The sequence below is a fragment of the Scatophagus argus genome, chromosome 6 (assembly GCF_020382885.2).
Source record: "Scatophagus argus isolate fScaArg1 chromosome 6, fScaArg1.pri, whole genome shotgun sequence".
NCBI lineage: Eukaryota > Metazoa > Chordata > Actinopteri > Scatophagidae > Scatophagus > Scatophagus argus.
Genome location: NC_058498.1, coordinates 718,909 through 742,500, shown reverse-complemented (window position 1 = coordinate 742,500; position 23,592 = coordinate 718,909). Strand labels below are relative to the sequence as shown.

Sequence of the window (23,592 nt, the reverse complement as noted above, 5' to 3'; positions counted from 1 at the left end):
CCGCTCTGTTCTTGTCGGGCTGTTAGCGATGAAGAATGGCTCCTCTCCTTCCTCATCCTCCCCTCTTACACTACAATCAGCAGTTTGCCCTCTTCGTAACGTATTACGGCACACACTGCACCGTGCACATTAGCACGTTATCTCACGCTCATCGCGGCCTGCCAACGCGCCCACAGTGTGACCGCAGGAAGCTAACAGGTAGCGCTCTGTTTCCACTTCCTGCTCTGAAAGCAGCCAGACATTTTAAAACATTTCACAGCATTCAAAGCGTCCGCCCAGCAGAACAAACCACAGACTGACGCCTGTAGACGTTTCTGGGTGTTCAGAGCAAGAAAAACAGAATTGCACACGTTAATTCCTGACTCAGCTGGCTCTTGGGTGCAGTTCATTTCTCTGCTCTGATTCTGGCACTGACCTTGGATTTGATTAAACGCCTTAAATTTGGTTTTCAAAACATCAAAACAATCCTGAAAAGTGTAACACGTGCGTTATCTGATCTTCGGGTCGTTTCCACAGACGGTGCAGAAGTCTGAGCAGCCAATAAAAGGGCAGAACATAACAAAGAGAAACAGAAGAAGGCGGACTCTGGTCTGAGAGACGAGAAGAGATAAAGACTTGAGGTGTCATCTCCCCGTCTCTTCCTCCTCTCCTCGCCCTGCCTGAGCGAGCGTCCTCCACACACAGCGCTGCTCTCAGGATGCTTAATGAGCCCAATTAACTTATTTACAATGAGGCAATCCGTAAAAAGAAGGCTCAATTGCGATTGGCCAGGCGGAACGACGATGGAGGGACAAACGACGCTGAGGATTAATCAGGTTTCAGCAGCAGAGAGGCGGGAAGGCGGGCGAGGAGGAGTTCACAACACGCACACACACACACACACACACACACACACTCGGGTACGATGTCTGAATTCAGACCATCACTGTGAGACTGATGACCCAGAGGAATAAAAGCAGGAGACTAAAGTTTGATTGAGGAAAAAACACAAACGATAAAAAAGGTAAAAAAAAAAAAAAGACAATCTGAGCTAACGATTCAGAAGCAAATGAGAGAGAAATCTGAACTGAATCTGTTCCCAACTAAAACTTGCTGAACTTTTACTTGCAGACGTCCTCGTGAATGAACTCGAGCAAACGTTTAAACTATGAGAAACGTCTTCCTCGTGTCCTGCCTGAGCCGGACCAGAGAGGAAACTGCAGACCGGGACGGGACAGGACGAGGAGGAGGAGGAGGAGGGAGTCCTACCGCCTTCAAGACGGCTGGCAGAGTGTGATTTAAGTGCAGGGCGTGAGGTGGGTACAGGCAGGAGGAGGAGGAGGAGGAGGAGGTGCGGGGGTGTGTGAGGCAGGGTGGGGGAGGCTTTAATAGAGCCTGCAGCTAATTGCTCCGGTGGCATCTTAAAACCCGTCTCCCCCAAAAGCCCTTGGAGCCTGAATACTGCTGCTAACAGGAGAGCTGCTGACACAGGAGGAGAGAGGAGGAGGGGAGGGGAGGAGGAGAAAGGGGGGGTGGGAGGAGGAGTAGGATGATAAGTGGGCAGTAAAAGAAGAGGAGCTGGACTTTCTCCTCACGCACCAGAAAACAAACTGAGGCCACCGTCGCTGTGAGTTATTCCTCAGGTCAGGAGAGAGCAGCTCAGCTACAGCCACACAAATTATCCTCCTCCCTCCTCCCTCCTCCTCCTCCTCCTCCTCCTCCTCCTCCTCCTCCCCTTGCACTGCAGAGGGAGGGATGGAGGGAGGAGGAGGCTACAGGGGTAATAATACACCCCTAAGCCTGTCATTTCAGCTCAGCCCGGTGCTGGACCAACCCACAAAATAGAAATATCACTTTCACCCCCCCCCCCTCCCAGCACAACAACTCCTCTCCCTTCTGAATGCTGAATCACCCCGAAGGGGGAGGGGGAGGGGGAGGGGGGAGGAGGGACGCAGTTAGAAAGTTGGAAAAAAATGTGAGGAGGAACAACGAAATGAAACATTCGAGAAAGGAAAAGAGAACGAGCTCGGCTCTTCGCCCTCGAACATTAAAACCAGACCGAGCCCGGGACGATCTGAGCGCGTGCAGTGGCCATGCTGCATCTTATCTGTCATCGGCGAGCAGCTGTGCAGAGTCGGGCTGCTGCTCTGCCTCTGCAGAGACGAGGCTTCAGGAGGCTTGGAGGCGTCTGACTCAGGAAACGTTGAATATACATAAAACATAAAGAGAGCTGCAGTCTGGAGCTTCTGCAGCGAGGAGACGCTAAAAGGTTTCATTCTGCAAACGCAGCCCAGTGAGAACTCCCTGATCCTGGTTTCACCGGTTTTATCCTGTTAGCTTCATGTTCGCTTTATATCACTGCCGATTAGTAAAAGCATAAAACCAGGTTGTGAACAGAAACCGTTTTCACAGCAGCACCTGAACACATCACACCAGGCCGGCGGCTGCCGGCGGCTGCACAACACTGAACAGAGCGACGGCTGACTGTGAACGCCAACATCTGGGCTTTATTGTTTTATCCAGAATTAATAAGAAACTGTGACTGAGTGTGGCTGCATTTTGTCCGTTTGTGAGGTTTAAAGCTGCACGCGGACACCAGGTGTGAAAACCCTCCGTTCAACCTGACACTAGTGCTGCTGTTTCCTGCTAAGAGCTGCAGGAGGCAGAAATGCGACATTCGGTATGAGGCTGCTGGAGTTCACTTCTGTCCTCGTGCCTCCAAAACCTCCCTGAAACCTGAGCTGCGGTTCTCGAGCTAAACTTTTCACCAGCTGTGCTTGGTGAGCGATGAAGGTGTTTGATTTACTGCAGCACGAATATGACGAATAGTTTCGGATCAAAGATGATTAATGATGAAACAAAGTCAGATGTTTCGGTAGTGATTCTGATCATTCAGATTGAGGACGTCCGTCTCTGACGTGCGAGCAGCTCGGCTGCTTGGATCACAAGGCGTTCAGGACTCCCCGTCTGCAGCGTTTATTAAAGGTGTGTGTCAGACAGCTGTGAGCTGATAGAAACATCAGAGAAGTGTGTGTGGGCAGAGGGAGCTGGGACATTGACCTTGAGTCCGGTCGGGAGCGGTCATGCCTGTGTGTGTGTGTGTGTGTGTGTGTGTGTTCTACCTAGGCAGGGGTTGTGACAGCTCGCCAACCAAACCCCGGCGCTCCAACATCTGGCTCACATCTCCAGGAGATCCTGAAACCCGGAGACCCTCCTGAGCGCCGCCCCCCCAGCCAACCTTCCACCAGCTCAGTAAACCGAACCGACGCATTCGAGCTGTTGCTGTGAATCATATCAACAGGAGGATTAAATTGCAGGAAAACAAAAGGCGTTTCTCACTCTTGTTTTCTGCAGATTCACACGACCTCAGAATCCTCAGAAATCCTCCAGAAACCTGCAGGATTTTTAGAGGAATTTCCACAAAATCGCTCAACACTGCAGGTAAACCTCTTCACTGAGAAAATAAAAAGTAAAACTTCCAAACTGAGGTCACGGAGCGAAGCACCGTTCACACACAAAGGCGTGACCCGCGAGCTACGAGGGAGCGTCTGAGAGCTCCGCTGATGCCGCCGCCGCCGCCAAGAGGAGTTTTAATTGGCGGGGAGAAAGGCGAGTGGTTGGACAGCACAGATCGCTTTTATCTGCCCCACAGAGGCTCTGTGGATTAAGTCTCTCTTCGGTCTGGCGGCCATTGTTTCAGTGAGGGGGGAGGAGGGGGGGCAGCAACAAGTTATGCAGATGAGATGTTAATTAGGCAAAAAGTGAATGAAGTCTGGACCAGAACAAACCAGCCTGAAGGAAGACAGTGTGGGAATGAGGAGGCAGCTGCAGTCCTCTGCTTCTCTACCTTTATTCATCCTTCTCTCTTTCACTCCTGTATTCCTTCTTCCATCCATCCTTCCTGCTCCCCCTCTTAAACTCCTTCCTGAACTTCATTCCTGCTTCCATCACCAGCCTTCCCTTCTTCCCTCCATCCTCTACTGCTACTGTGATGAAGATGAGGATGAAGAGAGATGACTCCCCTTCCTCACTCGGTGAAGGAGGGAACAGAAGAAGTTGAGCATGATTGACATGCTAATGAGGAAGAAGAGGAGGTGATGGGATGCAGTTGTTGTTTTTTCTAATTTCTCGTTTGTTGGGACGGGTGAGGATCGATGGGTGAGGGGTGAGCCCGTCTTTAAAGATGGGGGAGGAGGGGATAAAGGAGCTGTCCCTGCTCTAGATCACATAATGGAGAGAGGAGGAGGAGGAGGAGGAGGAGGAGGTGGAGGCTGCCGACCAATAGCTGATGGCCTGTGCTGATGTCACACATTCAGATTATCATTCTGACAAACGTCATGAAAGCCTCACTACCCACAAGCCTCGGCGAACATAACCATGGAGAACCTGAAGCCCTCTGATTGACCGGCTGTGGCCTCTTCCACCTGAGTGTTTCCTTTTCCTTTCCAAGTTTGCTCTTCCAAGTTTTCCAATTTAGATTTAATTCTCAGCATTGAGAGACTTGAGAGTCACAGTCTCTTCCTAACACACTGCGAGCGAGCGAGCGAGCGAGCGAACTCCAGGGGATGGCGACAAACTGTTTGGATACACTACGAGTGGCGTCGTTTGTGATTTCCAAAGTAAGCTAATACCTGTTAACGTAGTCTGGAAGCTGACCCGCCCCAACCGCCACAGCCACAAGCAGCATGTCGGTTCTCTCGGTCGCCAAAACACAGCGGCGGTTGGGACGTCTTCACCGGGAAACTATCTGATGTCGCTCACCGCCAAACGCCACCGCGTTTCTACAGGAGCCAATGGTGGACAAACCAAAGTCTGGCTCTGAGACGAGGGGTGTGCAGCCACTCGCGATCTGCAGCCTCACCACTAGATGTCACCCCTCACCCCACACACTGGAGTTTTAAGAACAAATCTATTCATGTGAGTGATCCCTGCGTGAAGCTGGCTGTTTGTATTGACGATCCCCCCGCGTCACAGACCTCACCTGACATCACCTGCCGTGGTCTGTGCGAGAAACCAAACGGGGCTGATGCTCTGTGACTCTTCAGAGACATCAGACCGTCCAGTCAGCAGCTCCTCCATCGTCCTCCTGCCTCTCCGCCCTGCAGCGCTCACGTAAATTCTTCATTGTTTATTAGCTGTCACTTCCTAAATAGCACTTGCTGCGTCTTGCATACGGGCCCGAACCCCCCGGGAGGGAGGAGGGAGGAGGGACGGGACGGAGGTGTGGAGTTACAGCAGGGCCAGACGGGAGAAAACCCGTCACAATGAAGCAGAGAGCGACAACATTCAAAATCCTTCAAATCCTGTTTTATTCGACGTGAATCCACCTTATGGAGTGAAATCTGTGATCTGAACCTGGAAGCGTGACAGCTGTGACCAACACGGAAACGTAATCCTGCACGCCTGACTGGATTTGTCTCGTGAAGGTGAAACAAACACGGAATCAGTGAAGTTTAAGACTAAGTCCATGTGAAGTTCATCTACATAAATGTTCACTATTGAGGGCGGAGATTGATGCCTGAGTGAAGTCTGACGACTTTCTCGGGCTGATATCAAAAAGTTGAGGAGACGCGCGTCCACATGGCGAGACATGAAGGTCCTGCAGCTGAGCAGAGACGGCCTATGGAAACAGCCTGTCAGTACATTTTAGAGGACACAGCTTCGCCGAGTGTCCGTTTCAGAATGAAAGCGTTTTGCTGGTATTAGCTTATAGCCGCCCTCCCCCTCCTCCCACCTCTTCCTCCCCTCTCTGCACCCTTGAAAGCCTGCGGTGACCCAGGGATGTGTAAAACGGGGCGGCCAAATGAATTGCTCGGGCACTCGAGCTCTGCGAGCCATTACGGCGAGGAGCTGCCCTACCTGTGTTGAGTCAGCAGTCCCGCTCACTCTATCCGTCTAATGGACAGCGCAGGAATTTAATTAGCAGGAAGCCGCAGAGCAGGTTATAGAGGGGGGGACGGAGGGGGGACGGAGGGGGGACGGAGGGGGGACGAGAAGAAGGGACAGTCCTGACTGTGTGTGTGTGTGTGTGTGTGTGTGTGGCCACTGAGCTGTCGACCCCTGCTGTCATCCCTTGGAAACCCCGTCCATCAGGAGGACGATCTAAGCTCTTATCATCAGAGTCCTGTTTGTTTGTCCTACAGAGACACAGAGACAGAAAGACGGGGACAGACAGAGAGGACCGTCTTGCTCCAAGACACCATTTGTCCTGTCAGACAGCTGATGGTTGATTCAGTTTATCCTGAAAAAGCAAAAAACTTACGACTTTGCACCACCTTCTCCTACTATCCCTCCTCTCCCTCCTCCTCCTCTCCCTCCTCCTACTATCCCTCCTCCTCCTCTTCCTGTTCTCCTCTCCCTCCTCCTCTCCTCTTCCTCCTCCTCCTCTCCTCTTCCTCCTCCTCCTCTCCCTCCTCCTACTATCCCTCCTCTCCCTCCTCCTCCTCTTCCTGTTCTCCTCTCCCTCCTCCTCCTCCTCCTTCTCTCCCTCCTCCTTCTCCTCCTATCCCTCCTCCTCCTCTCCATTCCCTCCTCCTCATTTTCTTCTCCTCTCCCTCCTCCTCTTCTCCTCTCCCTCCTCCTCCTCTCCTCTTCCTCCTCCTTCTCTCCCTCCTCCTCCTCCTCCTTCTCTCCCTCCTCTTCCTCCTTCTCTCCCTCCTCCTTCTCCTCCTCTCCCTCCTTCTCCTCTCCATTCCCTCCTCCTCCTCCTCTTCTCCTCTCCCTCCTCCCCTTCTCCTCTCCCTCCTCCTTCTCTCCTCTTCCTCCTCCTTCTCTCCCTCCTCCTCTTCCTCCTCTTCCTCCTCTTCCTCCTTCTCTCCCTCCTCCTCTTCCTCCTCCTCCTCTGTACTGTAGTTGTACTGTGATTCAGAGAAGGACGAGTGAATGAAGAAAAAAAACAATAAATGAAGTGGTGTTTTTATTTTTTTTAAGTGAGGGGGATTCTGGGGCCGGGGTGAGGAGGGTGAGGAGGGTGAGGAGGGTGAGGAGGGGTAAGTTTTGTCCATTAGCTCGGTCACCGGGGCCAACGTTCTCAGACACTTCCACAGCTTCATCAAGTGGAGCTTTTGTCTCATCTCTGAAAACACTTTTCTGCTTCAAGTGAGTGAATGAGCGAAGGCCCCGGCAGGGACGCAGCGATCACACGCCGCTAACGAGCTGACGGCCTGGACGAGCGCGCACACACGCGCACACACGCACACACACACACACACGCGCGCACACACACACGCACACACGCACACACGCACACACACAGGGTATCCATCACACCGCCTGTATTAAAACACCACCACAGAAAACAACCTGACAATCACAGCACAGGCGAGTAACCTTTGAAGAAATCACTGCGAAAATAACCCTGATGATGTCACAGTGATGTCATCATTGTTGATGTTTGTCACACAGGCAGGGAGGCTCTCATGAAGTGACCCCCAAACCCAGAATATTAAACGTTAACGCTAACTGACCAGACCTCTGACAGATTCTGATGCGTTGCTGGAAAATGCTGGAAAATGTTGATGGTGCGATGACCATGAACGCACCGCGGGTCACTTCAGGTGTGTGGGAACTTTGGGGCACATTTCTGACTGCAGAAACACTGAGAACTTCTGTTCGTCACCTTAAAACAGTAAACATCACGTGGATCCTCATGGTGTCGATGTAAAGCAGCTCAGTTTTCCTCAGGCAGAGCGAATACGTCTGAACCTTCATTTTTACACATTTTCCTTCCCGACCGCAGCAGATAAACAGTGAGGGCTTCAGGCGGCTGCCAGCGCCTTGTGGCTTGGCACGTCGAGTCGCCACAGCCTCATTATCCCCTCTCTGGGTTTAGTTCAGCCCCGACCCCTCCTCGTCACCACAAACGCCTCCGACTCAGCCAAGACGCCGGCCGGGGTGTGTGCTGCACAGAAACACTTCAGTATTCAGTTATCAGCTCCCCAACTTCCACCTCCACTAATCCTTCACTTGTCAATAATTAAAAATGAACATCTGACGACTGCACACACACACACACACACACACACAGAGGAAACAACATAAACAAAGGCAGAGGCGTCCTGGTTTCACAGAATGAGCCCTTTGTGTGCTTCACCTCCTGGACTCGGGCCAGAAAGTGCGACGCTTTTTCCTCCAGGAGTTCGGCCGTCAGCCTGCAGTCGCACTGATGCTCTCGCTCTGCTGCTGCTTCTTCTGGGCTTTCCTGACACGTCTGCTCTGTGTTTCCGTCTTCCTTCTCCTCCCTCGTGTCATTAATCCTACGTGAAAAGATGGACTTTTTGCTTTTCTTCTGGAGCAGATCTTTCCAAAGTTTGTTTGTGTCTGTGCTGGTCCAGGACTCACGCAGCCCTGCTTTCCTCTCCTGCCAAGTCGCTCCCAAAAACTGCTGAATATTCAGGGTGTAATTAATTAAGTAATCATTCTGATCAGGTTCCAGCTAATGAGCCACTTTGGCTGACGAGGAAATGGATGAAGAATCATTAATAACATCTTCTTCTGATTACACGTCTCACCTGCTCCATTAAGCTGTTAAAATACGCATATGAGTATGCTTTTATTCTGAAGGGAGGGTTTGTAGTCACAGCAGCAGACGTGCTGTTCTTCATCTTAATTCATTTATTCTCCTTTAGTTATTTTAGATGATAGATGACAAGTCGCCTGTGGATGAGTAGTTTCTACGTTTCTACATCACGGGAGAACATCTGAGCACATTCGGTTTTTCCAGCGTCAGTAAAACGTCTCTGAAGTTTGTTCGTTTATTCGACACGTCTGACATCACATCCAGACCGACTCTGAACGAAGCGTCGAATCGTCTCCACCGCGTGAGGAAACACGGCGTCACGGCTGCGACCCGCCGCTGCTGCTTCTTCTTCGTCTATTTTTCAGCAGCCATACGGCGCTCTGGAGCTCCTCTCCCTCCACCATCTGTGGAGCGTCTCCCTGCAGACGCTCGCAGCTGTCCTGGTTCATGTCCACGTTTGCTTCACACAGCGGCGTCCCCACGGCTTCACACACAGTGAGGTGGTGCTGTGTGTGTGTGTTCGGCTTGCAACTCGTTCATTAAGCCCTTCAAGTTGGACAGGCAGACAGACACAGACAGACACACAGACAGGCTGACAGACAGGCTCAGTCAAAGGGATTCTGTGTGTCTCATGTCAGAGGTCAAAACGTTCCAGAAGTCAAAGTTTTCTTCTTTGCGTCTCTCAGGAAATGAAAAATGTTTTCAGGTTTGCAGGAGTTTCGTTCCTGCTGAATGTTCTCAGGAAAACCACGAGAACCTTTTGGTGACATGATGGTGAGATACCAACACAGGACGTGTTTTTATCTTTTCAGCTGACGAGCCGACTTCCTTAAACACAACATGAGAAGTTCAGCGTTGAGTAGAAACTGAGGCTCACTCATCAGCAGTATCACTTACTGCTGACAGGCTGAAGGCAGAAGGCAGGCGGCTGTGACGACTCTTCAGCCCTTCAGCGAGGACCGATCTGTTAAATGAGAGCTATTTTATTTTTTACTGCTGTTTTAAGTGCTCGACTTCAACTTAATAAACCAACTGTTGTTAGCTTTGATGAACTGACACTGAATTGAATTTTACAGAAATGAAAAATCCCAGCTTGGTCTGGTTTTTGTTTGACCATGAACAGAAAGCCGAGCAGCAGCCACACACGCCGGTCTGTTGGCAGGGCTGAGACGGGCAGATCTGGACTGCTGTTAGACCTCATCATCATCAGGATGATGACAACACATAACAACAGAGACAGCACAAATCCCTGGTGGGGAATGTGTGGAGGACAAAACGTGAAAGAATGAAGAAGGAAAAGGAAATAAGGAAAAAGAACAAAGGAAAAGAGGAAAGAAAGGAGGATGAACAGAAAGGACGGAAAATAAAAGAAAATGCACTGAGTGAAGAGGATGAGCAGGAAAAGACCGGGAGAAGCTGCACCACGGTCTGGACCAGGTCCTCCAAGTCTCTCACATCTGGGCTCTTATTTTGAAAATGAATCTGTACAGGATGGCTTCTGGTAGATTGCCTGTGAGTCTTCACCACACAGTTGAGGAAGAGGAGGACCAGGATCCAATTTATGGATGTTCAAGTTCAAGTTCAATGCTATAAATCAACACCGAGTCTGAGCGCGTGTGTGTGTGTGTGCGCGTGTTTGTTTGTGCTGCGTTCAGGGATCAGTCGGCTCTAACACGCTCTCGTGTAGCTGTGAGAGCAGCAATATGTTCCAAACTGGAATATTTGCAGAGAAAATCCACAGAGAGCTCAGCGTTGACAATACACTTTAAACCGGATTACCTGCCGATCAGCTGATATGTACCTCACTGAGGTGAGGAGGGGTGAGGAGGGGTGAGGAGGGGTGAGGAGGGGGACACTGGCCACACGGCCTGAAGCCTCTGCGGTGGAAAACACTGCGTTATCCTCTCTCTCACACCAACAAACTGAACTCACAGCCCAAACTGTCGACGTTTTTCTGTGCTAACAGCAAGAATCACATCAGCTCATCTGCAGACATCTTTGAACTTCCTCCTCTCATTCACTTAGTTTGTTTCCTCTTCTTTGCTGCTTTACTCATCCTCTGCGTGAGATCTGTTGTCAAACCACGAGCTTCCGTCTGTGGTCGACCTCCCGAGTCCCAGACGGTCGACTACATTCGTTTTTATGAATGAGCCCAAAGCTCAGTGACCGTGAATGAAACTGTGTGTGTGTGTGTGTGTGTGTGGTGGGTCGGGGGTGTTCCCGTGGTCACAGTGTGTACTTCAGGAGCCACAACAGTCTGTGGTTTTATGCAGCACTCGCCTTAAAACAGCTGCACACAACGACTGGTGAGCAGCAGGAAGAGAAGGAGAAGAAGAAGAAGAAGAAGAAGAAGAAGAAGAAGAAGGAGAAACAAAAGCTTCATCTGGTCTGCATCAGCAGGTTTGGACTGTTGGCATTTTTCAGATTTATGGAGACAAAACCAATAAGAAGCAGACTGAAGCAGCGACCGTCAGCCTGTTCAGAGACGAGTTGCGACTCACTCGACCAAACTGCTTTCTCCTCCTGAAGGCGAGCTTATCCAGTAATCAACATCACAGTCACTGCCAATACTGCAGTACGATGGACGGCCCAGATCTGACGCAAACGAACTAACTACTTCTGTACTTCCGGTGCTTCAGTACATTTTACTTTAAAACCTGAAGGATGTCCTGCATCAGATTTATTTACTTAAAGTTCTGAGAGTTCAAACGCAGCCTGGTGTGATAAAACCATGTGTGATGAAGGTGCAGTCTGAAGGTCGTGTTTCATGTGTGTCCAGATGAACTGTGTGTACAGGAAGTTAAATCAAGATGGAGTCCGGGGTGGAGTTTTGGTCTGAAAGGACAGCTAGTTACTAACTAGTTCAGAGACGAAGCTCCAAATCTCTTTAAGAGCTCAGGAGGACGGAGGGAAGTGGGTCAGACGTCTCTCACACACACACACACACACACTCGCCGTTTGCTTGGTATCAGCCCTGCTGGGTCGTATAAGGTGACAGGAAGACTTCACATTCTGTAGGTTGAACCCTGGGCTCGTTATCGGCCCGACACGCAGATATCCTCCAATTGTGCTACCGGAGAAGCTTTCAGTCTGACCAATCAGAGAAACACGTCCACATCCTACGTCTGTGAGTTACCGCCCGAGGAGATGGACTGCAGTCTTATCAAAACCACATAAATGATGGCCAGGGTTCACTGAACTCAAGAACCATCCAAAGTCACTGTTCTGAATTTCTGAAGCGAGTATTAAGTCACGCAGCAGATTAAGAATTTACGAATGAACATAAAATCAGGTGATACACCATAAAACCATTAACCCTTTGGGCACCAGGGTTTGTTGGCTTTTGTTTTTGAATATTCAGTGTTTGACTTCAAGCCTTTTAAAAGGCTGTGGTAGAGATAAAGGCACGGGGTAAGTGAGGAAAATGTTGGAGATGACCCAAAGTTTATGAAGAAGTGAAATGTACTCATCTCACAATCGTAATCATCACTATTTCCAGCCCTGTCTTGACCCCCACTGCTGCCTCCACCCAGTCTATCAGCTCTCACAGGAACCCTGTGATGTCGTACATCCGCTTGGTGAGCAGTCACATTCACACACCTTCGCTATGCTACGACGCACAGACGCATCGCCACACTCCATGTCACCAGACATCTGATCGTCGCCCTCTAAAGGCAGATTTTCTCCTTAAGAGCCAGAACCAGCAAACAGCTGACATAAAACACCATCGTGAACAGACGTCTCCACATTTCGCTCGTTTTTGCAACGCTTTACTTCAGGACTTTGGACAGAAACGCTAACACATGTACTGCAGTAAGCAAGTTTCACCTTTGACTTCCTCAGATTCTTTGAACGGCAACATGCCGTAATTTGGGTTATGATTAAAGTACTGCACGTCCGCCAGCTACTGGTGGGGAGGACAAAGTGGATTTGGCGCCAAATTTAGTTCAATTATCTGTTCAATGCAGTAATGCAACGTGTGACAATTCTGCGACTTCAGCGCTTAGAGGATTAAACTATAAAATCAGAATTCCTTTATTTATCCCCTGAAGGGAAATTCTTATAAATATACTATAATAAATAATAAATATACTATAATAAATATAAGAGGTTAAGATTTCTCTCCACCTCGGCAACCACCAGGTGTTTACATGTTAAAGGATCACTCTGGTGTTTTTCTCCACTAAATCTCAAGATGGCCGCCGTATCTCCGCCTCCTCCCACTGTAACAAAGTGAAGCCAAAATATTCCCGATGGCGTGTGCTGCCATATTGTCTTGGTGATGTCATTTGGAGCCAGAGTCTGCACAATAGTCACTGGGAGGTGGAGCCACAGCATTGAATTCCTGCTCAAAGACCCGTCTGAGCCAATCAGGAGCAGCACTCAGCTGTCAATCATGACATTCCAGCTCCTTTTTATAGCTTCAACTAACTAATTAAAACCAAACTAAGCAGAAACACTTCAACAAACAACAGTGTGATAGGAACAACCTAAAATGACAGAAATTATCTTTAGGAAAAATTTATTTGATGTGTACTTTAAGTTTTGAAACATGGCTCACATGGAGGGCGAGGGCTTATGAGCTGTACTGCAGCCAGCCACCAGGGGGCGTCCACATGTTTGGGCTTTTTGGGTAGCTCTCGTGCTGTGGTTCAGTCTCAAACCAACGACGTGTTAGCCCGCTTCTCAATGCAGTCAGACTTCCTGTCCGTGGCTCTCAGCTCATTGGTTCTTCTGAAGACTTTAAAAACAGTGTGTGTTTACGGTGACGAGTGTCCAAGATGGATGTGTGGATGTGAAAACCAAAGAGGAAGCAGAGGCAACAGAGCTGTGCATCCCGAAGAACATTCGGAAATCGCCGCCCGTCATCTTGTCTGAATCTTCTCCAGAACCAAACGTCTGCGTCAGCGCACCCACTTTAATGTCAGGCTCATTCTGTCCAACTTTTATGGTTCCATCTCTCTAATTATGTTTAATTGACTTTATTGCCCACATAAATATTATCTCATCTGTAATAAACGTTAACATCTTTATTTCAGGCTGAATCACAGACAAAGTGTCGGAGTCGACCTTTTCCACCTTTTGTTCCGCACGCTGCCACCAGTCAGCGCTGAACACGCCCCCCAGCTCAGTGTGAGTGTGTGTGTGTGTGTGTGTGTGTGTTTATCCGGGAGGTTAAATGGCCTGATGATAGGGGTCACGACCTTTCAGCACGTGTTGAGCGTTGTTGTGATGGTGACACCCGCCGCCGCTGCTCGTAAATCAGGGGGACGGGAAGACGGGGAGGGAGGTGACCTCTGACCCCCCCGACTTGTTCCTGAGCGCACACACACACACCCACACACACACACACACGCAGAGGGATGAATGGACAGTTTGCTGTCTGCTGTTTGCTGCGGTGGGACTGACTGCAGTGAGTCCGTTAATCTGAAAAGCTCCACCTGTTCCACACTCAGCAGCTCCTTCCTGTTCAGCCGCTCACCGTATTTCCAGAAGTCCAGGCTGGACCTTTAGCTGATTTCAACGATCTGCAAGAGGAAACAAGTGCACCAACTGACCTCCGACACGTCAGAGCGAGACGTGTGTTCCTTTAAACGAACTAAAAGCTCTGGTCACAGCGTCAGTCTCAGCTCTTTCAGTGGACGTGACCGACGGGGCGAGCTGCCCCACAGGACCACACTGCAGCAGCTCAGGTGATCCACTGGACCAGCTGCAAAAGTTCTCAGAGCTATGAATCATTTACGTATCAATGCACGTACATGCAGGGCTCAGGTTAAAAAATATCTGAGTTCTCCTTTAAAAAAACCAAAAAAACTCATCAAACTCACCTTGTCCTGACACAAAACAAACAGCAGCAGGAAATGGACAAACTTAACTAAAACCAACTTCAGGTTTCACGTCTTTGAGGGCTGAACATCCCGACAAGCTGCAGCTGAACACTCAGAGGATTAAATAATAAATGTTTGGGAAGACGCTGCGGTTTCTACTGGCAACACAGTTGGTCTTCAGCCCCACACACACACACACACACACACTCTGAGTCATTGGTACGGGGATGAATTTAATTACCGACTCGGGCCGCCCTGACAGACCCCGCCTCCGGCCCTGCCAGTCCTGAGGTCAGTCTGCCTTCGCTGGGCTTTTAATCAACGCCGCTGCTCCAGAAAAGCTCCGCTGCCTTAAATAAAGGCAGGAGGAAACCTGATCCTGCTGCATCCACACCAGACCGGGGGGAGGAAGGGGGGAGGAAGGGGGGAGCTCAAGCCTCCGTCATCTCACCTCACTCAAAAGAGACAAAATCCTGCCAAGATCTGCCAACACGCGGGATCTGGGTGGCAAAAGTGACTCAAATATAAAACCTAAATTTAGCTAAAGAGAAAATTAAAACATAAACAGATTCTCAGGAATTGCTGGTGTGTTCACCACAAATTATCCCCCTCTGTGCTTCTGCTGCAGACGATGACAAGCAACTAAAAACGAGTTTATTCAAACATCAGCTGCACCGAGCCGCTCAGAGCTGAAAGACCCTCAGCCACAACGCAGCAGGGCGCCCGGACTGAAGGGGGCTCAGTGTGAACCAGCACTCAGCTGGGTGCTGCAACACACACAGGAGGCCTGAGATCTGGACGGAGGCGAGCTGGAGAAAGGGAGCAGTCAGAGAGGCTTCAGTCTCTGACAGGAAGTGATTGTAATTACAGCTCAGGGACGGCTGGACGGAGCGCTCGTGTCTGCTGACGCCGAAGCAAAGTCTACCATTAAAAGCACGTTTTTATCCAAACAGTGAACTAAACATCAATAAAACATCTGCAGCATGTTTGTGAGAAATGTTGTGTACGAGCACAAAACATCCTGAAAGTCATTACATCGAGGAACTTTGTCAAAAAAGATCATCATCGTTTCTCTTTATGATGACTTACAGGCACGTCCATATTTCTGCCTGAAGGCTAAAATATTTCACATTTTATTCAAGTCAAAATCAACTTCATCAAGTCTTTTGAGGAAATGAGTCAAAATGAGCCAGTCAGAAGTTTGGGAGCTTTTAGTCACATGATCTTCCTTAACTTTGTGTTTGTGTACAACAAAAGTGAACTTTAAAAACTTTTCTGCACCTGCTGAAGATCGTGTCCCACACCTGAAAGGTCCGGAACAGCCACTAAAGGGACTTCAAAGCCAAGAGTAAAAATGTGATTCAGAAAATAATTTCTCAGATGTTTACTTCAGACAAAACGATAAGAAGGACGTCTTTAAGCATCACTTATGAACATTATTCTCAGGTGGAACTCGCAGATGGGACCTGAAAATGAACCTTGGAGATCATTCTTAGCCGACTACCTGGAAGCTGTCCTCTGTTGTTAGGAAAACTCCAACAAACTTCACCTGAGCTCCGTGCCAAGCATTCAAAGCGCCTGCCAACCGTCTGCTCCACACGCCGCGGCCGCCGCTCGCTGCTGCTCGCTCAGACATTCCAACCAGCCAAATGATTTTCCCCCGGAAGCAGACGGAAGTCAGGCGACGCGCCGAGCAATCGCTGCGGAGATAACTGTGTGTTTCTCTAACGGAGCGAGTCGTCCTGAAAGGCGTGCCAGCTTCACCCGCAAACGGCCGCGCTACGCCGCTCGCTTCTGTTTCCTCTGCTTTACCGACCGCCGAGGAAACGCCGGCTGTCTGCGGCAGATAACACGTCAGTCTGTGAGGCCGAGAGAAGCTCTGCGACAGGAAGCTGCGTCCTCACCTCAGAGCCCAGAGAGCTTCAATCTGACACTGAAGCCACAGAGAAAAGGACGAGTGCTGCAACCAACACTAATTAATCTGATCATTATTTTAACGATCAATCATTCAGCCTAGACAAACTTCTGTCCGACCAGGAAACACTCTTCATTTACTGTCAGAAATGACCAAAAAACACTGAAGAAGCAGGAAGCAGCAAACGTCTGACCTTTCGGTTTGAAACGATGAATCAATTATCAAATGAAAATTTTCCTTTCGATCGACTAATCGACCAATCGTTGCAGCTCTGAAAAACTAGAGGCATCAAAGACATTAACTGTTGGCCATTGGCCGAAGTACACACCGACATATTGATATACTGTGTATTTGTTAGTACTGTCGTGTATCTGACACGCTCATTTATCCCAGCAGCACAGAGGAAACACAACAACACACAGTGCAGGCGCTGCAGCGAAACGTCAATGATTCCACAAGACAACACTGTGTACATACACACACTCTCTCACACACACACACACACACACACACACACAGAGTTATTCGCACCGTTATGTTTTAGATCTACTTGATCGGCTATGAAAGAAGTTTCGACTGCACCTGAACAAACGAGCCGTGAGGTCAAACTCCAACACAGGTTACAGAAACAGCTTCACGTGTCGCTGGCGTGTCGTTCACCACACGTGTTTATCACGTTCTCATATGTTCTCACACACACACACAAAGAGGAAACAGCTCTGGGACTGACCTGCGTGCACGAAGTAGGCCAGGTAGAGATCCAGCTCCTTGACTGAAACTCCAATGTGATGCGGCTGCACGCACAGGCTGGGGTTGGAACACTGAGGAGACTTTACCAGCCTCTCCCCGTCAGTACTTTCGAGGGGAATCCCTTTGAATAAAATCACCATGACCAGGTCCAGCCGCCACACTTTGTCCGCCTGGCGCAGGCAGTCGATCCTCCTCATCTTGCCCTTCTGGTCGGGGTTGGACAGCACGCAGCACGGCGCCTTCTTCCCCGTCACCGTCAGCACAAAGTCCTCCCTGAACTCGGGACGGATGTCCTTACGCAGTTTGGCCAGGAGGCGCGACGCCCACTTCTGCTTGACCTCGGGCTTCTCGCCGAGCAGCTCGTCCTTCACGGCGCGCTCCTCCTCCTTGGACATGCGCTTCTCGTGCTTCTTGAAGTACTTCCTCTTGCGGGCCTGCAGGTTGAACCAGGTGTAGGCGAAGGCCCGGACGTGGGGCAGCAGGGCTTCGATGAAAGGATGGAATTCATCCTGAGGGGCGGAGACAGACAGACAGAGAGAGAGACATGAGAGGGTGGGACAGCAGCATGTCAAGACAACAGGTCATCCAGAACAGATAGCAAAAGGAAGGAAGACAGGAAATAAGGAAAGAAAGAAAGAACACAAACAATTCATATCTATAATCAACAATAATAAGCTGGTTATGTCTGCAGCAACGTCTCCCTCTGTGAGGGTCTGTGGGTGTCTGTGGGGGTCTATGAAGGTCTGTGGGGGTCTGTGAGGATCTGTGGGGATCTGTGAAGGTCTGTGGGTGTCTATGAAGGTCTGTAGGGGTCTGTGAGGATCTGTGGGGATCTGTGAAGGTCTGTGAGGGTCTGTGGGGATCTGTGAAGGTCTGTGCGTGTCTATGAAGGTCTGTAGGGGTCTGTGAGGATCTGTGGGGATCTGTGAGGGTCTGTGTGTGTCTGTGAGGATCTGTGGGGATCTGTGGGGATCTGTGAAGATCTGTGAAGGTCTGTTAGGGTCTCTGGGTGTCTGTGGGGATCTGTGGGGATCTGTGAGGGTCTGTGCGTGTCTGTGGGGATCTGTGAGGGTCTGTGGGGATCTGTGAGGATCTGTGGGGATCTGTGAGGGTCTGTGAAGATCTGTGAAGGTCTGTTAGGGTCTCTGGGTGTCTGTGGGGGTCTATGAAAGTCTGTAGCGGTTTGTGAGGATCTGTGAGGGTCTGTGGGGGTCTGTGAGAAACACATTCTCGCCGGCACAAACACGGACAGCCGTGTGTCGGTTTTCTGCTCCGGTCACGTGACCACGAGGAGGCTCGCAGGTGCGTTAAAGGTGCATTATGCGGCTTTGGGCTGTGCCGTGGATTAGACCTCATTTGGGGTTGGTTACAACTGCTTTCCGATTCTCCTCCTCCAAACCTCAAAACCACCACGCAACCAGGCTCATCCAGCCAGGTCTGAGCCTGGAAACGAACACGTTAACCCGGAAGAGACGACGGGAGCACAAACAGCCACAGAACGACGAGGAGGGGAGCGTCACAGAGAGGAAGAGCTTCCCGACGACTCCGCAAAGCCTCAGCGAGGTGAGCAGCTTCTGACTGATGATTTTTAGCTCATCCTCACGCATGTTTTCCTCAGGGAGTTTCTCCTCGTTCCAGGAGTCTTCCAGAGAAGATCGTCAGCTCAACAAGTTTCTGAATCGGAGCCTGAGACGAGATCGTTTTACTGCAGACCACGTGACCCTGATCCATTTGTTCATTTGTTTCACTTCAATAAAAAAACGAGTGCGAGCAGAATTCGTGTTCACACATCCACTGGTGAACTTCCTGTCGACTTTTTATTTTTGTGGGAGCGAATTTTATATAATAATAATAATAATAATAATTTTATCCCCACACGCTGACAACAAAAACAACAAGCAAACAATAAAATAAGACTGACAAACAGTCACTTTGATGCTGCAGCAAAATGAGGGTATGAGTGACAAACTGATGTGGGCCTATAAATATTTTTGTTTTGTTTTCAGGGTTTGGACGGTCGTCTGCGGCGACGCTCGGTGAAAACCTGTCATTTCAGTTTGTCCGTCTAAACACAGACAGAGAAGGAAAAACAGTTGCGTCACGAGAAACAACGGAGACGGCGAGAAGAAAAAAACGGGCTGAAAACATCTTCATGGAACATTTCTTATTTGGATAAAACCCCTCAGAGGGTTACAGAGCAGGACAACACGGGGGTGAGGGGGGGAGGGGGGAGGACGGGGGGGTCCTCCTCCTCCTCCTCCTCCTCCTCCTCCTCCTGAGCCACGTACTGAAAAAAATCTACTGGCCTATTCATAGATCAAAGGGGCTCACACACATCTTGATACGTGCAAATGCCTCCAACTGGGACGGCATGTGGATACGACATGACACACACACACACACACACACACACACACACACACACACCTTTTCATCAAGTCACTTAAACACTCGTATCCTCTGAAACAAGTTGAATTGTAGTGAAACCGGGTGAAATGTTTTCACTGTGTGGGAGACTTTTTTTTGCTTGTCTCAAAGTAAAAAAAAAACACCAAAAAACAAATTTAACAGGAAATTGTTCACCAAGTGAACACGCCAAAGACGGGAACGAAACCCTGGACGCCCTGCGACTGCGGCCCGGATCATGTGGTGTTTGGTTCGGTTTCATCAGTCCAAAGAAACGTGTCGCAGGAGTTAAACGCCTTCAAGCTGGGAGTCACAAAAACACTCAAAGTTCAAATCCTGTGGATGAGGTTTCTGGTTTGAGTCTGAAGACGAAGGAAAATATCAAACATCTCTCATCTGAGTTTTAATTTTTTGTGGTTCTGGGGGAAATCTCTTAAACACTACAGGAAGTTGAGTTGTTTTCCAGCTGTGGAAGTGGGAGCTGTGAGGAGCAAAGTGTATCTACAGGCTGTGCATCACCACGCCAGCTGCATTGCTTTTTTTATATAACAGTGTTCACCCTCCCTCGTCGGGGGGTCTGAATACAGCACATTGTTTCTTCTTGGAGACGGTCCAGGCGAACGGGTTTGTCTCCAAAAGCGCCTCCAGCCGCTCTGCAGCCAACCTGCAGCCGCTTTCCGAGCTCTGAAAGCTCACTGCAGGACTGCCGAGAAGCGAGATGTGTTTCTGTTTGTGTGTGTCCTCGGGCTCGCATTAGGACGACGAGCGGCTGCTGGACGGATGATGTGTTCGGTCTGCACACACACGCGCACGCACACACACGCACACACACGCACACACACGCACACACACACACACACGCACACACACATTCCACAGTGGATCTGCAGCTCGGCAGCTCTGGACGTTCGTTGGAGCCACATACCAACATTCCTCACAGCCCAGTGCAGCGTTTCAGCTTCCTGACCCGCTCACGCCGTCCTCCGCCGCCGTTTCCTCCACCGCTTTTTCCACACTCTGCCTGTCGGCCGCAAATCCCACTTAACAAGTCACCTCGTCTCATATTCAGCCTTAAAAACGTGCTTTTCTGCCAGCGGGGTGAGATAATCCCTCTTGTTCTCGGCTTCCCCTCGGCTCAGGAATGTTTTCTGAAATGTGTCTCGACACAAAACGATCCTGTTTCTGCATCCGTTCAAGAAAACCGTTGATACGAGCTGGTTTAGACGAAATCGTGAAATTTTGTCACAACAATGGCTGCTTTTCTGGCCTTGTTAACATTCAGGATTTGTTAAGATGTTCTGCCTCATTGATGCACCGCAAACATTTTGTTCCAAATCTGAACTGAAAAATCTGCTTCAGTTTGTTTTGGTCAGACTTTCTCTGTGCAGATTTTATTGTTTTGGGAAATTTCTGACGTGACAGAACAAAGCAGAAAGCTTCAGCAGAACCCAAAGATTTAATAACAGAAGCTGTGTTGAAAATGTGAAATTATCTCTGTTTTTACGCCTGCTTTATGGAAATAAATACATTTTGGTCTGGTCTGATAGTTCAGTCAAATTCTCTCATATTACTGAAAATATTCAACCTTTCAACTCAAATAATCAAACCGTTTCAGGAATTTTGTCAAAACTGACGCCAGCATCTTGAAACAACAGAATCCCTGCAGAGGAAGTCGAGGAAATGAATCTTTACAGGAGAAGGTATCGATTGATTTCAGTTGGAAGCACAAAACGAGCTCAGCCCACAGGCACTTTTTTGTCTTTGTTAAAGAAAATGGGAGCTTTAACGCACAGTGTTTTTCACTGTGTCCACTTCAGCTCACATGTGGCCTTAAAAATGAGTTTTGGTTTTTTCAAACAAGCACAAATTCAGCCAGTTGCTCTGAGATAATCCCACTGGCTCCCGTGCACTTTGGCTTGTTTCTGGACTTTGTTTGCACTCAGTAATTTGTCTTGAAGCTGCACACAGGACCAGCCTGCCGCAGCTGGGTCGAGAGGAGCATCGCTCAGGCTGCTTTTCATTGGACACAGGTGAAAACGCTCTCTGACGGACTTCCAGGCTGAATAAAAGCCGCCCGGTGAAAACGTGGTGAAGACGTTTTGCGGAGGACGTGTGGCGCGGCTCCCCGGGGTTCTTTCTTCAGCTCTTTCGGGGTCATTCTTTGTTTCAGCGGTTTTTCCCTCAGAGGACATCAGACTTTCTAAACCCACGAGGGGAGTCTGAGCGGCGGACTGAGGCTTCCACGTTCCCCCTCTGCACCTTGGTGACAGATGTAATGGGCTCCTGTAACAACAGGCCCCTGAATAACAGTCATTTAGCGGAGCAATAATGCTAATCCTCCCTGCCGCCCTCCCCATCTATTGACACCCGCACCGACACGCTGAGGGAATTATCGGCTCGCCACTGAGGCCCGACTGAGCCGCCGAGGCCGACGCTTACCGGCTGCCCGATGGAGGAGGACGACGGCAGCCAAAACAACACGACAAGGAAGAAGATTTGGACAAAGTAATTGAGCCCAAGAACAGAAATGATTTCAAGTGGCCTCACACAGAATCCAACAACGTTTCAGCAGGATGTGGTGAACGTGAAGCACAGTTTACATCAGACGTCTCACATGTCATCCTGCCTTTCTGAGTCCAGCTGGGCCTCTGAATCCTGCTTTGTTAAACAAGATTAAAACGTGCTTTGGAAGACAACGTCTTTTTGACATGTGAAATAAATAAAAATTGATTAGACATTTTTTGGCTCCTGTGGATGTGATGAAATTGGACAAATAAAATTGATCTTATTTTTTTTTTACTTCATTTTTACTCAGTGGCTGCACTGCTGCTACTTTCTTTAAAATCAAAACAAACTTCAATAAAACGTTTTGGTTTCATCAGCCTCAGTTTTACGGTGCGACAACAAAATGTCTCCGAGTTTTTCAGAGTGAATAACAAAAAGCTCTACGGGCCTCGTAAAAAAACAAAAAAAACCCAAAACAAACAAACATTAAAAAGCTCAGCTTTGATTAAATTGAGTAAGAATTTCGTTAATGAGCGCCCCCTGCTGGCTGAAGAGCAAACGGCAGACGCTTACTTCACTGACCCTTTGACACAAACTTAAGATTTCTGATTGTTTTGTTTAAAATTTTAAATCTGACGTTTTGGCAGAAAATCCTCCAAATTTTTCTCCAAAAACTCCTTTTAATCAGGAAACTCTTAATTTAATCCAAACAAGGAATTTAAAAGCAACTGGCTGCCAAAATGTTGGACCAATATTAACTTTAAATATTTAGATTAATCATTAAATTTGGGCCTTGTGATGCAAAATAAAAACACAGCGTTTGGTTCAGACATTCTAACATCTGAGGATGGAAAAAAGTGAAACAGCATCATACGCTTCCAATATGTCAAAAATATCAGATATGAATGAAAAATGAACATTTAAAAAATTAAATCAATAAGCCAAAAAATGAATTTTTCCACGACCACAGCAGTGGGCACATCTGTTCAGATGGATTTATCAAACCAACAGTCTGCCGATTATTGGTTTTACTGCCTGATAATCAGATTAAACGTTAAAGCTCGTGTTCGTTCCTGCAGCTTCACGCGCTCGCATCGACTCCAAAACAAACCAGAGCTCAAACCAGAAAATCAGGAACACCAAATCACCAAAAATCAATGAAGTCACAAAAAGCAGCAGACTGTAACACATGATCTCCTTTCATCAAATGAATATTCAGCTGATCTGCAGCCAGAATCAATTTACACACACTCACAATTAAACATCAGCTCTGAATTAAAATAAAGAAATTCATCTCAAAGAGAAATTATAAAATATCACATTCTTCTCTGGCCAATCTTTGCATTAAACTAAATTTCAATAAACTGTGTCAGGTGCAAAAATATTCAAACATAAATCTGAGTATTTTTTTTAAACATTTGTTTAATTTTTATTCTGTTTGTGAGAGGCTGTGGTTAATCACTACAATAATTCCTGCACGAGGAAATCCAAAACCTCCATCAGGTCACACCCCAAAAAAACCTCTCAAATCTTATTTTAACCTCTGACCCTGAACACCACACTGCGGGAAGGAGGGGGGGGGGTTAAGAGGAAAATTCGCTGAAATTTAAGTCACCTATGGATAAAAATGAAAAAGTGTTTTAATTCAGGTTCAGGGTGTGAACTGGAAATAAATTCTGCTGCCGATAAGT

At 48.6% G+C, this 23,592-nt stretch overlaps 1 protein-coding gene across 9 annotated transcripts in view; it reads right to left on the bottom strand.

Annotated features, from left to right (window-relative positions):
• nfia (nuclear factor I/A) overlaps positions 1 to 23,592 on the bottom strand; it is a 127,385-nt gene that overhangs the window by 63,674 nt on the left and 40,119 nt on the right. For all 9 annotated transcript variants that reach the window (XM_046390615.1, XM_046390619.1, XM_046390622.1 and 6 more), the window contains one exon: positions 16,971 to 17,499. In XM_046390615.1, the coding sequence (XP_046246571.1) occupies positions 16,971 to 17,499 (529 nt within the window). The remainder of the gene's footprint in view (positions 1 to 16,970; positions 17,500 to 23,592) is intronic.